Source organism: Hemiscyllium ocellatum, assembly GCF_020745735.1.
Source record: "Hemiscyllium ocellatum isolate sHemOce1 chromosome X unlocalized genomic scaffold, sHemOce1.pat.X.cur. SUPER_X_unloc_5, whole genome shotgun sequence".
Classification (NCBI taxonomy): Eukaryota; Metazoa; Chordata; class Chondrichthyes; order Orectolobiformes; family Hemiscylliidae; genus Hemiscyllium; species Hemiscyllium ocellatum.
In genome coordinates, this window is record NW_026867595.1 from 71,504 (window position 1) to 85,711 (window position 14,208).

General features: G+C 56.8%; 1 protein-coding gene across 1 annotated transcript in view; it reads right to left on the reverse strand.

Moving 5' to 3' along the window:
• cs (citrate synthase) overlaps positions 1–5,514 on the reverse strand; it is a 28,259-nt gene extending 22,745 nt beyond the window's left edge. Inside the window, exon 1 of the mRNA XM_060822365.1 lies at positions 5,248–5,514. Coding sequence (XP_060678348.1) covers positions 5,248–5,499 — 252 coding nt within the window. The 5' untranslated portion in view covers positions 5,500–5,514. The remainder of the gene's footprint in view (positions 1–5,247) is intronic.
• Positions 5,515–14,208: the final 8,694 nt, after the last annotated feature.

A 14,208-nucleotide genomic window follows, 5' to 3' on the forward strand; every position in this document is an offset into this window, starting at 1 on the left:
ACCCTTATATACTGACCAACATTTGTGCGAAACACCCTGGATCAGATTTTAAGCTCAAGGTGATGGAGAATGTGGGGTCAGTGTCAGCCAGCCAGCACGGGCTGTGCTCAGCTTTGACACTGACTGCGCTGTAATATTTCCCAGCTCTCTGCAATGTTGTGGTCCAGACAGCATAATCCCTCCTTCACCGTAACTAACAGGAACACACTGTCACAGACCCTCGCTGCTGTCAGTATAACTTTTGGACATTTGACTGCAGTCCACAATTGTCTAAAAACAGAACACCACTCTGATGGGTTTTTTTTTGGCCCTCTCTAAATCAGTCCTGCAAAATATTTACTGGGGCACAAAGACTTAAATATAGGCAGTTACAAAAATAAATTCTCTCCACAACTTGCGAGATTCCACGTGCCATTCATACATGAATCCAAACGCACCTCCGCCCGTGCTGAGACAGGGTCACCGGACACAGGTTAATGTTAACTCCGTTCCTCTCTCTCCACTGATGCTGCCAGAGCCGAGTTCCCCCAGCTGTCTCTGGGACAGTGCCCACCCTCTCCGGCTTCCTGGGAAGTTTTCCTCAGTGAGTCACACTGAGGCGGGCTGCTTCCCCGAGATGGAACGGAGAGCATGCTGCTCAACGCCACAGGGGCAGAGATTAGCTCCGTAGAGTCATGCAGCACAGAAACAGGCCTTTCAGCCCAACTCGTCAGTGCCAGCCAAACTGAACCAGTCCCACTTATCAGCGCTTGGCCCGCATCCCTCTAAACCTTTCCCAACCGTGCACTCACACAGATGTCTTTTTAAATGATGTACGCGTACCCGCCTTCACCACTTCCTCTGGCAGCTCAGCCCAGACACGCACCGCCCTCTGCGTGAATAAATTACCTCCCGTTTTTAAATCTTTGCCTTCTCACCTTAAACCTATGCCTTCTAGTTTTGGACCCCCCCCCCCACTCCAGGGGAGAGAAAAAAAAACCTCGCTGTTATCTGTGCCCCTCATGATTTTATAAACCTTTAAGCTACCCCTCAAGCTCCAGGGAAATGAGTCCTAGCCTGTCCAGGCCTCTCTTTATAACTCAAACCTTCCAGCCTAGGAAATATCCTGGCAAACATTTTCCGCACCCTCTCGAGGTTAACGAGATCCCTCCCAAAGCCGGGTGACCAGAACTGTCCACAGGACTCCGAAAGGTGGCCTGTGCTTTACACGGGGTGGCCTGTAACATGAAGTCCCAACTCCTGCACTCAATGCTCTAACTGATGAAGGCAGCATTTTCAAGGAACAATGAACCTGAACCCCAAGGTCTCTATCAGACAACCTCCCCAGGGCCCTAGCACTAACTGTACAAGTCCTGCTCTGATTGCTTTGACAAAATACACTGACATCCACTCCATCTGCTCTGCACCCCCAAGTTGGTCAACCCCATTCTCCTGCCTTCTCTATGTAACCCTCAACATCACCTTCTCACTAATCAGGAACCTACCGATCTCGGTCTTAAAGACTCACAGGGACTCACCCTCCACAGCCCCTCAGCGGCAGTGAGTCCCACAGACTCCCCACCCTCCGGCTGAAGAAATTCCCCCTCCTCCTCCTCCTACCGTTCTGTAGGGCAGTCCCTTCACACCGAGGCTGTGCCCTCAGGTCCCAGTCTCTCCTGCTGGTGGAAACATCTTCACCTCCACTCCACCTAGGCCCCTACAGTATTCTGTAACTTACAATCAGAATTCCCCCCCCCCACCCCCTCTCTCACTGAGTACTGACCCAGAGTCTTCAACAACAAGCCCCTCATCCCCAGGCTTTTAAAGCAGAGAGCTGGATGGTGGGGGAAGGGGGCAGTGAAAAGTTACGTGTATCTTCAAAAAGCCGATTACTTTCTGCATTTGCTCCTGGGACGTGGGCATGGCTGGTCCGGCCAACGTTTATTCACCCAGACCTAGCTGCCCCAAGGGCTGTTAAAGGTCAACCACATGGCTATGGGTCTGGATCATGTATGGGCCAGACCAGGTGAGGATGATAGACTTCAGAGGGAAGGGGCGACCCTTCAGGACAGAGAGGAGGGTGGGGAATCTGTGGGACTCACTGCTGCGGAGGGCACATCATTAAGTTGAGAAATATCCCAGCCACAACCCAGTCATGGAGCAGAATTGATGGGCCAAATGGCCTAATTCTGTGACACACACACACACACACACACACACTTCATTGAAGGAGAATTGGTTAACCTCTCAGGGAGGAATCTGCTGTCCTTACCTGGTCTGGTCTACATGTGACTCCAGACCCACAGCAACGTGGTTGACTGTCAGAGGCAGAGATGTACAGCACGGAAACAGACCCTTCGGCCCAACTCGTCCATGCCCAACCCCAGATATCCTAACCTAATCTAGTCCCGTTTGCCAGCACCTGGCCCATATCCCTCTCAATCCTTCCTATTTACGTCCCCATCCAGGTGCCTTTTACATGCTATAATCGTACACCCCTTAATTGCTCTCTGGACAGTCAATACTGGCCTAGCCAGTGCAACCCTCGTCCCATGAATGAATAAAGACAGATGGGTCTTTTTATTCCTTCTTTTTTTAAACGAATCAAAAATTCACAGGGAGGCTAGCTATTTATTCCAGACCCCTATTGAATTTGAATTTTGAGATACGGTGTTGGTGGGATTTGAACATGTCCCACTCCCCACCCCAGAACAGGAGCCTGGGGTTGTGCAGTGACATTACCACCTTGCCTTAACTCTCATCTGCCCTAAAAAGGGAGCATATTAAACCACCAAGCTACCAGGTTATCTCCTTATCCTGACCGCGCACATTCAAAAACGTGCCAGAAAGGCTCGCTCTCTCTCTTTCAATGAGTGTTTGACCACAACCTGTTCCCTCTCCCCGGACTGGGCAAATCTGGAGTCTAATCGTGGTATTAACTCCCTGATAAGCTATCCCTGGCTCAAGCACTGCTGCACAAAGGCAGCAGATGCTGGAAGCCGCAAGTTGGTGATAAACTGAAAAACATTGATAAGCCTTGGAAGGGCAGCGCTCACTTGGCACAGGCAGGGCTTAGTAATCAGCTCCGACCGTGGCAGCTGGCTTGCAACTCCAGTTCCGCAGCTCCCCACCCCCTCCAACTCGGTGAAACCCTCTTCCCCTACCCTCCACCCCACTCAGAATGTCCGTCCCTAACCTCTCTGCCCACTAGTTGGCTGCTACATACATTTGCAGCGATCAATGTTCTAGCATTTCTCTCTCTCTCTACACTAGGCATTGAGAAACTCTCCTTCATTTGACATCTCAGAACACAGCTGCAAAGTAAATCAGGAATAGAACTTGCTGGGGAGGCTCAGGAAATCCCGACAGTCAACAGAAAACAGCTCACCCACCGGCTGTCTTTTTAAGAGCACACCACGAGGATCGACACACAAACATTTACATAACAGAGCAGCAAAAAAACGTTGCTTCATTACTGTCCTTTTCACAGGATACACACAGACCCAGACCAAAGTGGCCCTTCCCTAGCACACTCAGGCGAGAGACACAGACAGTGAGAGTGAGCACGGGGCCACTGGCAAAGCACAAGCCTCAGGGAATCAACAGAGCCAGCACCCAAGCCCATAATCAGGGCAGAATCGGTACTGTGACAGTGCAGCACACCCCATGTCTACTCACCCCTCCAACCTCCCCCCCCCCACCCCCCCAAACCCCCTGCAATCCCATACCTCCTTACTGCTCCCTCCCAAGCTGTCCCTCCTCTCCTCGTACACCCAGTACTCTCCCCCTCCCCTTCTTTCATTCCTGCCTTCGTTGACCCCCTCCCTTCTCCAATCCTCTACCTCCGCTTTCCCGTCCCCTGTTCATCCTCTCCTCTTCCCCTCAACTACTCTCCCACTAACCACCTCTCTATCCCTTTCCCTCTCCTCCTACCCACCTCCACCTCACTCCCTATCCCACCCCCCATCCCACCCCTTTCTCTCCCACCTCCACCTCACTTCCTATCCCAACTCAACTTGTTATCCCTCCTCTCACTCCCCCCACCCCCCCAAAACCTTCTCTCTCCCCCCTTTGACCCTCAGTGTTCCTGTCTCCCGAACCACCCTCCCCTTCTTCCACCCCATGGCCTACTGCAACTCCTCCACCTATCCCTCCCCATTCCCTTTTCTCTATGCTCTCCATTTGCCCCCTCGATAACCCCCTTTTCCTAACACCACCTCTCTCCCTCCTCCACCCCATTCCCTAGTCCACTCCATCCCTTTCTTTCTCTCTTCCTCATCCCACTTCTCTCCCCCTCTTCCTCCACCCCTCTCCTTAACCCAAACCCAGCCCCCTGCTCTCTCTTTGCCCCTGCAATACCCCTCTCCCTAACCCCCCATTCTCTCTCTCTCTCCCCTTTCCTTCTCTCCTCACTGTAATCCCACAGGCCCCCACCCTTTCCTTCTCTCTCCCCGCTCCCCCTCATTGCCATTCCCCCCTCTTTGCCCCTTACCTCCTTTCCTTCTCCCCCCCCCGTTATATCTCTCCACTCCCCCTTTCCATGTCAGTCCCCCCATGCTCCCTCCATCCCACCCATTTCCCCCACTCTTTTCCTTCTCTCCCTACATTAACCTTTCCCCCGATTCCCTTCCCCCACATTGAGCTCCCCCCACCCGATTCCCTTCCCCTACATTCTGTGCTTCCCACTCCCCCCATTCCCTTCCCTCATTCCTTCCCTCTCCCCTTATCCTCCCCCCTACCCCCATTCCCTCCCCTCATTCCTTCCCCCTCTCCTTATCCTTCCCCCTACCCCCATTCCCTCCCCCCCTCTCCTTATCCTCCCCCCTACCCCCATTCCCTCCCCTCATTCCCTTCCCCCTACCCCCATTCCCTTCCCCCTACCCCCATTCCCTCCCCTCATTCCCTTCCCCCTACCCCCATTCCCTTCCCCCTACCCCCATTCCCTTCCCCCTCTCCCCTTATCCTCCCCCCTACCCCCATTCCCTCCCCTCATTCCTTCCCTCTCTCCTTATCCTTCCCCCTACCCCCATTCCCTTCCCCCATTCCCTTCCCCCTACCCCCATTCCCTCCCCTCATTCCTTCCCTCTCTCCTTATCCTTCCCCCCACATTCCCTTCCCCCCTCTCTCTTCCCTTCCCCCCCCCTCACGGTGCCCGCGGCCTACCGGTTCAGGCTTCAGTCTGCCCTGCTGCTGCTGCTGCCCCTACCCCCAGGCCGGGGGGGGGGGGACACAGCCCCTTCCCCCACCCCCACCTAGCCGCAGCCTCACCTTGGCGCTCCTCAGCAGCCTGCCGGCCGCCCTCTGTGCTCCGATCACGGACATGTCTCCGTCCACAAGGTTGTGAAGGTCTCTCTCTCTCTCCCTTTCTCTGCTTCGACCCAGGAGGAGGAGGAGGGCGGGTCCACCCGCCCCGTCACCACGACGACAGACACCCTGCCTCGCCATTGGACGAACCGCACGGATCCCTTTTTCCCATTGGCTACGGACCACGTCCGTCAGAGCGCGGTCCCGCCTCCCCATTTGGCCTTAAGCGGGGGGCGGGGTAGGCGCACGCCCCGGAATCCCGGCTCCTCGTTGGTCGCCACCGCCGTCCGTCAAGGCGGCGTTTTGTTTTCCCCGCCCCGCCAGGCGGGTGCGTGCATCTCATTGGGCGACCGCGCACGCCGACTCATCGGTCAACACCGCCGTCCGTCAGTGTGCGCCCGGCCCCCGCCTCCGGCAGGCGCTGTCTCCCTAATTGGGCCACGGCGTTGACGTACCGCCAGCCCATTGGTTAGATCTCACGTCCATCCGTGTATTGCCCCGCCCCGGCCATAGATCCGTCCCACCATTGGGCAGCTTGCAAAGGGTTTCCCCATTTCCATTGGCTACAATCAACGTCCATCCGTATGAGGCCCTGCCCCCTGCTCCCGGGTACTGTCCCTCATTTGTCAGATGGGAGGAGATCCCCGCTTCCCATTGGCTACGCCACGTCCATACGTGTGAGACCTCACTCCTGGCGAGCCGGGCGTTCCTCATTGGGCAGCTGCAAGGATATCCCAATTCCCACTGGCTATCCTTCACGTCAATCAACATCCACCCCCACCTTCCATTGGACGTTTACGCTGACGTCCCTCTGCCTCACATCAATCAGTGTGTCGCACTGCGCCCATTCAAACAAGGCGGCTGTGCCTAATTGGGCGGTGGCGTCTCTCTATTGGTCGTTGTTCACGTCCATCACTGTATGCCCGCCCATCCAGCGGACACGCTGCTTCCATAGGTCGACGGCGCAGATGGCTCACCTTCTATGTGGCTGTTCCCCACGTCGATCAGGCGTGCCACCGCCCATCCACGTCGCCATTGGCTGTGATCAACGTCAATCGAATGAGAACCCCGCCGCTCTCCTGTGGGCGGGGAATCGTCGAAGGACCGGTTTATCAGGCGGTTAATTAAATTGCCTGTTCTACTTTAAAGAGAGACAAAAATGAAACCTCGTATTAATAACATCGGCTTTATTGTTGCAGAGGCATATGTGCATCTAACAGCTTATGGAATTTTTCTGTTAAATCCTCTGATCCATCATGTAGGGCGAGGACCCCGCAGGCAGTTGGATAGAGTACACCCAAGGGATATGAGTCTGGATCTTGGGTTAACCCTTTCCCTTCCCAACCCATTGCAGGTTCAAGGACATGGGATGTACCCTTGACAGTTTCCATTTCGAGCTCCCAATTGTGCATGCCCTTTGCACCTCTTTATCTTTGGTTGAAGTAAGCCCAAGCCCAAAGATGTGCAACTTTAAGTGGGATTAGCTATGCCAAATTAAGCAGTTGTGCCCAGGGACGTGCAGGCTAGGTAGTTCGGCCATGGTAAATGCAGGGTTACGGTGGGAGGGATGTAGGGTAGGGGCTTGGGTCTGGGTGGGATGCTCTTCGGAAGGGACAACCGGCCTCCTTCCACACTGTAGGGATTCAAAACGGGTTGCTCTTTGGAAGGGTCGCTGTGGAACCTGATGGGCCGAATGGCCTGCTCACACCTTGTAGGGATCCTTTGAAGCTGTGAAAAATGACAAATTAGAGGACAGAAATAATGCCAACAATTTGGGAATGGGCATGAGGATTAGGGCCATGCCGTTCAGGGCAGAAGTTAGGAAGGATGACAATGTCCACGTAAGGTAGCTGTTTGGAACTCTCTTGCACAGGATGTTGGGTCAGTTGCTTAGGTGGATGAAGGTAAGGGTAAAGGTGATAGGTCAGAGGGGGCAGTGATGGATGGGTCTGGAGGGTGGGCCGAGTTGGAGGCTTGCGACTGGGATAATGCCGGGGGAGGGGAAATGAAGCGTCTGTTGAAATTCACATTGAACCCGTGTGGTTACAAGGTCCCAAGGTGGAATATGAGGCGTTCCTGCTCCAGGCGTCAGGTGGTAACGGTTTGGCAGTGGAGGAGGTCCGGAACCTGAATGTCCTTGACAGAGTGGGAGGGGGAGTTGAAGTATTCAGCCACAGGGCGGTGGGTTTGGTGAGTGCAGGTGTCCCAGGGATTCAGGTTGGTGATTGATAGAAGGCTGTGGGGAGAGAATGGAGCACTGGAATTAGTTTGGGGATGGATACAGGGCTATGGGGAGAGAGAGCGGGAGAGTGGGATTAGCTTGGGGATCAATATGGGGCTATGGGGAGAGCGCAGGGTCAATGGGATTAGTTTGGGGATGGGTATAGGGCTATGGGGAGAGAGAGCAGGGACAGTGGGATTAGTTTCGTGATTGACAGCAGAAAACTTTTGAGAAAATGGAGCAGTGGGATTAGTTTGGGGATTGAACCAGGGCCATGGGGAGAGAGAGCAGGGCAGTGGGATTAGTTTGGGGATTAATACAGGGCTATGGGGAAAGAGCAGGGCAGTGGGGTTAGTTTGGGGATTTACAAAGGGCTTTGGGGAGAGAGCAGGGCAGTGGGATTAGTTTGGAGATCGATACAGGGATATGGGGAGAGAGGTTGAAACAGGGCTATGGGGAGAGAGTGGGGCAGTAGGATGAGTTGGGGATCGTTACAGGGTCATGGGGAGAAAGTGGAATTAGTCTGGGGATTGAAACAGGGCTATGGGAAGAGAGTGGGGGAGTGTGATCAGTTTGGGGACTGAAACTGGGCTATGGGCAGAGAGCAGAACAGAGGGATTAATTTGGTAGTGAAACTGGGCTATGGGGAGAGAGTGGGGCAGTGAGATTAGTTTGTGGATCAATACAGGGCTACAAGGAGAGAGTGTGGGATAGTGGGAGTTGGGAAAAGCAAGCCCAGACATGACAGCCATTCAGTCTGGTTTCCTGCTGCATAGCCCAAAGCTGCAGTTCCTGACATTGTACAGACATACACTAAGGTTGAAACAATGAAGTCATGGATAATTTCATTGAAAACATGACTAATGTCTCCTGGTGAGGAGTTCTCACAAACATGTTCAAACCCATCTCCCTGGATGTTTTTACAGTTACACAATGGCTGTGGTCAGTTTGAAAAGAACTCTGCTTACAGTCGGTAAGTATTGCGAGAGGCCTTCGGGGTTGTGAGTACGCTGGGACGCAGATGAATTTTGGAGTCATACAATCACAGATTTCCTACAGTCCAGAAAAAGACCATTCTGCCCATTGAATCTGCACCAAACCTCTGAACAGCAGCCCACCCAGACCCACGCCCCTACCTCATTCCTATTACTCTACATTTCCCATGGTTAGTCCACCCTAACCTGCACATCCTTGGGCACTATGAGACAATCCCACCCTAACCTGCACATCCCTGGGCACTATGGGACAATTTAGCACAGTCAATCCCACCCTAACCTGCACATCCCTGGGCACTACGGGACAATTTAGCACGGCCAATCCCACCCTAACCTGCACATCCCTGGGCATTATGGAACAATTTAGCACGGCCAATCCCACCCTAACCTGCACATCCCTGGGCACTATGGGGACAATTTAGTACAGCCAATCCCACCCTAACCTGCACATCCCTGGGCACTACGGGGACAATTTAGCACGGCCAATCCCACCCTAACCTGCACATCCCTGGGGACTACGGGGACAATTTAGCACGGCCAATCCCACCCTAACCTGCACATCCCTGGGCACTACGGGGACAGTTTAGCACGGCCAATCCCACCCTAACCTGCACATCCCTGGGCACTACGGGGACAATTTAGCACGGCCAATCCCACCCTAACCTGCACATCCCTGGGCACTACGGGACAATTTAGCACGGCCAATCCCACCCTAACCTGCACATCCCTGAGCACTATGGGACAATTTAGCACGGCCAATCCACCCTAACCTGCACATCCCTGAGCACTATGGGACAATTTAGCACGGCCAATCCCACCCTAACCTGCACATCCCTGGGCACTACGGGGACAATTTAGCACGGCCAATCCCACCCTAACCTGCACATCCCTGGGCACTACGGGGACAATTTAGCACGGCCAATCCCACCCTAACCTGCACATCCCTGGGCACTACGGGACAATTTAGCACGGCCAATCCCACCCTAACCTGCACATCCCTGAGCACTATGGGACAATTTAGCACGGCCAATCCACCCTAACCTGCACATTCCTGAGCACTACAGGATAATTTAGCATGGCCAGTCCACTGAACCTGCACATCTTTTGGACTGTGGGAGGAAATCGGTGCACCCGGAGGAAACCCATGCAGTCCTGGAGGGGTGGGGCCTAGAACATGCAAGCTTCACCCAGACAGATAGTCACCTGAGGGTGGAATTGAATCCAGGTGCTTGGTGCTGTGAGGCAGCAGTGCTAACCATTGAGCCACCGTGCCTACCTGAGCTAGTTGATGTCTGTCTCTCTACTTTTCAGAGTTAACGAGCCTGCCCTCAATAGCAGAGCTTTTCGCAGGAAAGGCTGGTGTTTGTCAATACACCAGGGCTGCAGACCCGCTCCAGTGTAAAAATGCCCTGCCTGTGATCAAACCGAGTCCCAATGTCACCTGATGCTACCATGTGGGCAGATGTTGATCTCTGCACCATCACAGTTAGAAACAAAAAAAACACTATAGATGCTGGAATCCAAAGTAGACAGGCAGGAGGCTGGAAGAACACAGCAAGGCAGGCAGCATCAGGAGGGACAGGCAGGAGGCTGGAAGAACACAGCAAGGCAGGCAGCATCAGGAGGGACAGGCAGGAGGCTGGGGGAACACAGCAAGGCAGGCAGCATCAGGAGGGACAGGCAGGAGGCTGGGGGAACACAGCAAGGCAGGCAGCATCAGGAGGGACAGGCAGGAGGCTGGGGGAACACAGCAAGGCAGGCAGCATCAGGAGGGACAGGCAGGAGGCTGGAAGAACACAGCAAGGCAGGCAGCATCAGGAGGGACAGGCAGGAGGCTGGGGGAACACAGCAAGGCAGGCAGCATCAGGAGGGACAGGCAGGAGGCTGGGGGAACACAGCAAGGCAGGCAGCATCAGGAGGGACAGGCAGGAGGCTGGGGAACACAGCAAGGCAGGCAGCATCAGGAGGGACAGGCAGGAGGCTGGGGGAACACAGCAAGGCAGGCAGCATCAGTAGGGACAGGCAGGAGGCTGGGGGAACACAGCAAGGCAGGCAGCATCAGGAGGGACAGGCAGGAGGCTGGGGAACACAGCAAGGCAGGCAGCATCAGGAGGGACAGGCAGGAGGCTGGGAGAACACAGTAGACCAGGCAGCATCAGGAGGTACAGGCAGGAGGCTGGGGGAACACAGCAAGGCAGGCAGCATCAGGAAGTGTAGAAGTCAACGTTTCGGATTTGTCGACCTCTCCACCTCCTGATGCCTCCTCTTGGCCCCACCCTGTCCTGCCTGTCGGCTCAGTACAATCAGGCAGGACAGGGTGGGGCCAAGAGGAGGAATACTGTGTGAATACCTTCAGCCGCTGCTGCCACTTAACAAGACTGGGGCTGAATTAATCATTTCCTATTCCCAATGCCTCTTCCCGATAATCTCTCACCCACTCGTTTGACCAGAACTAATCACACCCACCATGCTCTCACAGCTGCAGTTCCAAAGCTGCACCATGCTGGGAGAAAATACTTTGCCTCATCTGTTTCAGTGCCAGGGAGTGGGCACTGTCAGAGGGTCAGTACCAGGGGAGTGGGCACTGTCAGAGGGTCAGTGCTGAGGGAGTGGGCACTGTCAGAGGGTCAGTGCTGAGGGAGTGGGCACTGTCAGAGGGTCAGTGCCAGGGAGTGGGCACTGTCAGAGGGTCAGTGCTGAGGGAGTGGGCACTGTCAGAGGGTCAGTGCCAGGGAGAGTGGACATTGTCAGAGGGTCAGTGCCATGGGGAGTGGACACTGTCAGAGGGTCAGTACCAGGGGAGTGGACACTGTCAGAGGGTCAGTACCAGGGGAGTGCGCACTGTGGGAGGGTGAGTGCTGGGGGAGTGGGCACTGTCAGTGGGGCAGTGCTGCAGTAGTGGGCACTGTCAGAGGATCAGTGCTGAGGGAACGGGCACTGTCAGAGGGTCAGTGCTGCGAGATTGGGCACTGTCAGAGGGTCAGTGCTGAGGGAGTGGGCGCTGTGGGAGGGTCAGTGCTGAGGGAGAGGGTGCTGTGGGAGGGTCAGTGCTGAGGGAGAGGGTGCTGTGGGAGGGTCAGTGCTGAGGGAGAGGGTGCTGTGGGAGGGTCAGTGCTGAGGGAGCGGATGCTGTGGGAGGGTCAGTGCTGAGGGAGAGGGTGCTGTGGGAGAGACAGTGCTGAGGGAGTGGGTGCTGTAGGAGAGACAGAGTTAAGGGAGCGGGCGCTGTGGGAAGGTCAGTGCTGAGGGAGAGGGTACTGTGGGAGAGACAGTGTTAAGGGAGCGGGTGCTGTGGGAGGGTCAGTGCTGAGAGCGTGGGTGCTGTGGAAGGTTCAGTGCTGAGGGAGTGGGCGCTGTGGGAGGGTCAGTGCTGAGGGAGCGGGTGCTGTGGGTGGGTCAGTGCTGAGGGAGCGGGCGCTGTGGGAGTGTCAATGCTGAGGAAGCGGGTGCTGTGGGAGGGTCAGTGCTGAGGGAGTGGGTGCTGTGGGAGGGTCAGTGCTGAGGGAGCGGGCGCTGTGGGAGTGTCAGTGCTGAGTGAGCGGGTGCTGTGGGAGGGTCAGTGCTGAGGGAGTGGGTGCTGAGGGAGTGGGCGCTGTGGGAGGGTCAGCGCTGAGGGAGTGGGCGCTCTGGGAGCGTCAGTGTTGAGGGAGTGGGCGCTCTGGGAGCGTCAGTGCTGAGGGAGGGTCAGTGCTGAGGGAGCGGGCGCTGTGGGAGGGTCAGTGCTGAGGGAGTGGGTGCTGTGGGAGGGTCAGTGCTGAGGGATTGGACACTGTCAGGGCAGAAAGGTGTCAGATGTGGAGTGTGGATCTAATGACAGGGGGAATTGTCCCTGCAGAACAGAATCAAATCATTCAGCCCATCGGCTCTGTTCCATTGGCTGACAGTTCTCTGGGCACTCCTCCCCTCACTTCAATCACCTCCCTCCTCCCGTATGTGACATGTATGTGGGGGGAGGGAAAGGTGGTGGGGTGGGGGTTTTGGTGGTGTGGTGGAATTGGGTGGGTGGTGGTGAGGAATAGGAGAGGGATGAGTAGGTAGAAGAGTTTGTGATGAGGAATAAGAGAGGGAAAGGTGGGTGGGCAATGGGAGAGAGGGTTGGTTGGAGAATGGGAGGGGTGGTTGGTGGGCAGGGTTGTGGTGAGGAACGGGAGAAAGGGTGGCTGAGGAATGGTAGAGAGGGTGGGTGGGGAATGGTAGAGAGGGTGGGTGGAGAATGGTAGAGAGGGTGGGTGGAGAATGGTGGAGAGGGTGGGTGGGGAATGGGAGAGGGTGGGTGGGGAATGGGAGAGGGGGTGGGCGGTGAGTGGGAGAGGGGGTGGGTGGTGAGTGGGAGAGGGGGTGGGTGGTGAGTGGGAGAGGGGGTGGGTGGTGAGTGGGAGAGGGGGTGGGCGGTGAGTGGGAGAGAGGGTGGGTGGGGAATGGGAGAGAGGGTGGGTGGGGAGTGGGAGAGAGGGTGGGCGGTGAGTGGGAGAGGGGGTGGGTGGTGAGTGGGAGAGGGGGTGGGTGGGGAATGGGAGAGAGGGTGGGTGGGGAGTGGGAGAGAGGGTGGGCGGTGAGTGGGAGAGAGGGTGGGCGGTGAGTGGGAGAGGGGGTGGGTGGTGAGTGGGAGAGGGGGTGGGTGGGGAATGGGAGAGAGGGTGGGCGGTGAGTGGGAGAGGGGGTGGGTGGTGAGTGGGAGAGGGGGTGGGTGGGGAATGGGAGAGAGGGTGGGTGGAGAATGGGAGAGAGGGTGGGCGGTGAGTGGGAGAGAGGGTGGGCGGTGAGTGGGAGAGGGGGTGGGCGGTGAGTGGGAGAGGGGGTGGGTGGTGAGTGGGAGAGGGGGTGGGTGGGGAATGGGAGAGAGGGTGGGTGGAGAATGGTAGAGAGGGTGGGTGGTGAGTGGGAGAGGGTGGGTGGGGAATGGGAGAGAGGGTGGGTGGAGAATGGGAGGGGTGGTTGGTGGGCAGGGTTGTGGTGAGGAATGGGAGAGAGGGTGGGTGGGGAATGGGGGAGGGGGTGGGTGGTGAGTGGGAGAGGGGGTGGGGGTGAGTGGGAGAGGGGGTGGGTGGTGAGTGGGAGAGGGGGTGGGTGGGGAATGGGAGAGAGGGTGGGCGGGGAATGGGAGAGAGGGTGGGCGGGGAATGGGAGAGAGGGTGGGCGGGGAATGGGAGAGAGGGTGGGCGGTGAGTGGGAGAGGGGGTGGGCGGTGAGTGGGAGAGGGGGTGGGCGGTGAGTGGGAGAGGGGGTGGGTGGGGAATGGGAGAGAGGGTGGGCGGTGAGTGGGAGAGGGGGTGGGCGGTGAGTGGGAGAGGGGGTGGGCGGTGAGTGGGAGAGGGGGTGGGTGGGGAATGGGAGAGAGGGTGGGCGGTGAGTGGGAGAGGGGGTGGGTGGGGAATGGGAGAGAGGGTGGGTGGGGAATGGGAGAGGGGGTGGGCGGTGAGTGGGAGAGGGGGTGGGTGGTGAGTGGGAGAGGGGGTGGGTGGGGAATGGGAGAGAGGGTGGGCGGTGAGTGGGAGAGGGGGTGGGTGGTGAGTGGGAGAGGGGGTGGGTGGGGAATGGGAGAGAGGGTGGGTGGTGAGTGGGAGAGGGGGTGGGTGGTGAGTGGGAGAGGGGGTGGGTGGGGAATGGGAGAGAGGGTGGGCGGTGAGTGGAAGAGGGGGTGGGTGGGGAATGGGAGAGAGGGTGGGCGGGGAATGGGAGAGAGGGTGGGCGGTGAGTGGGAGAGGGGGT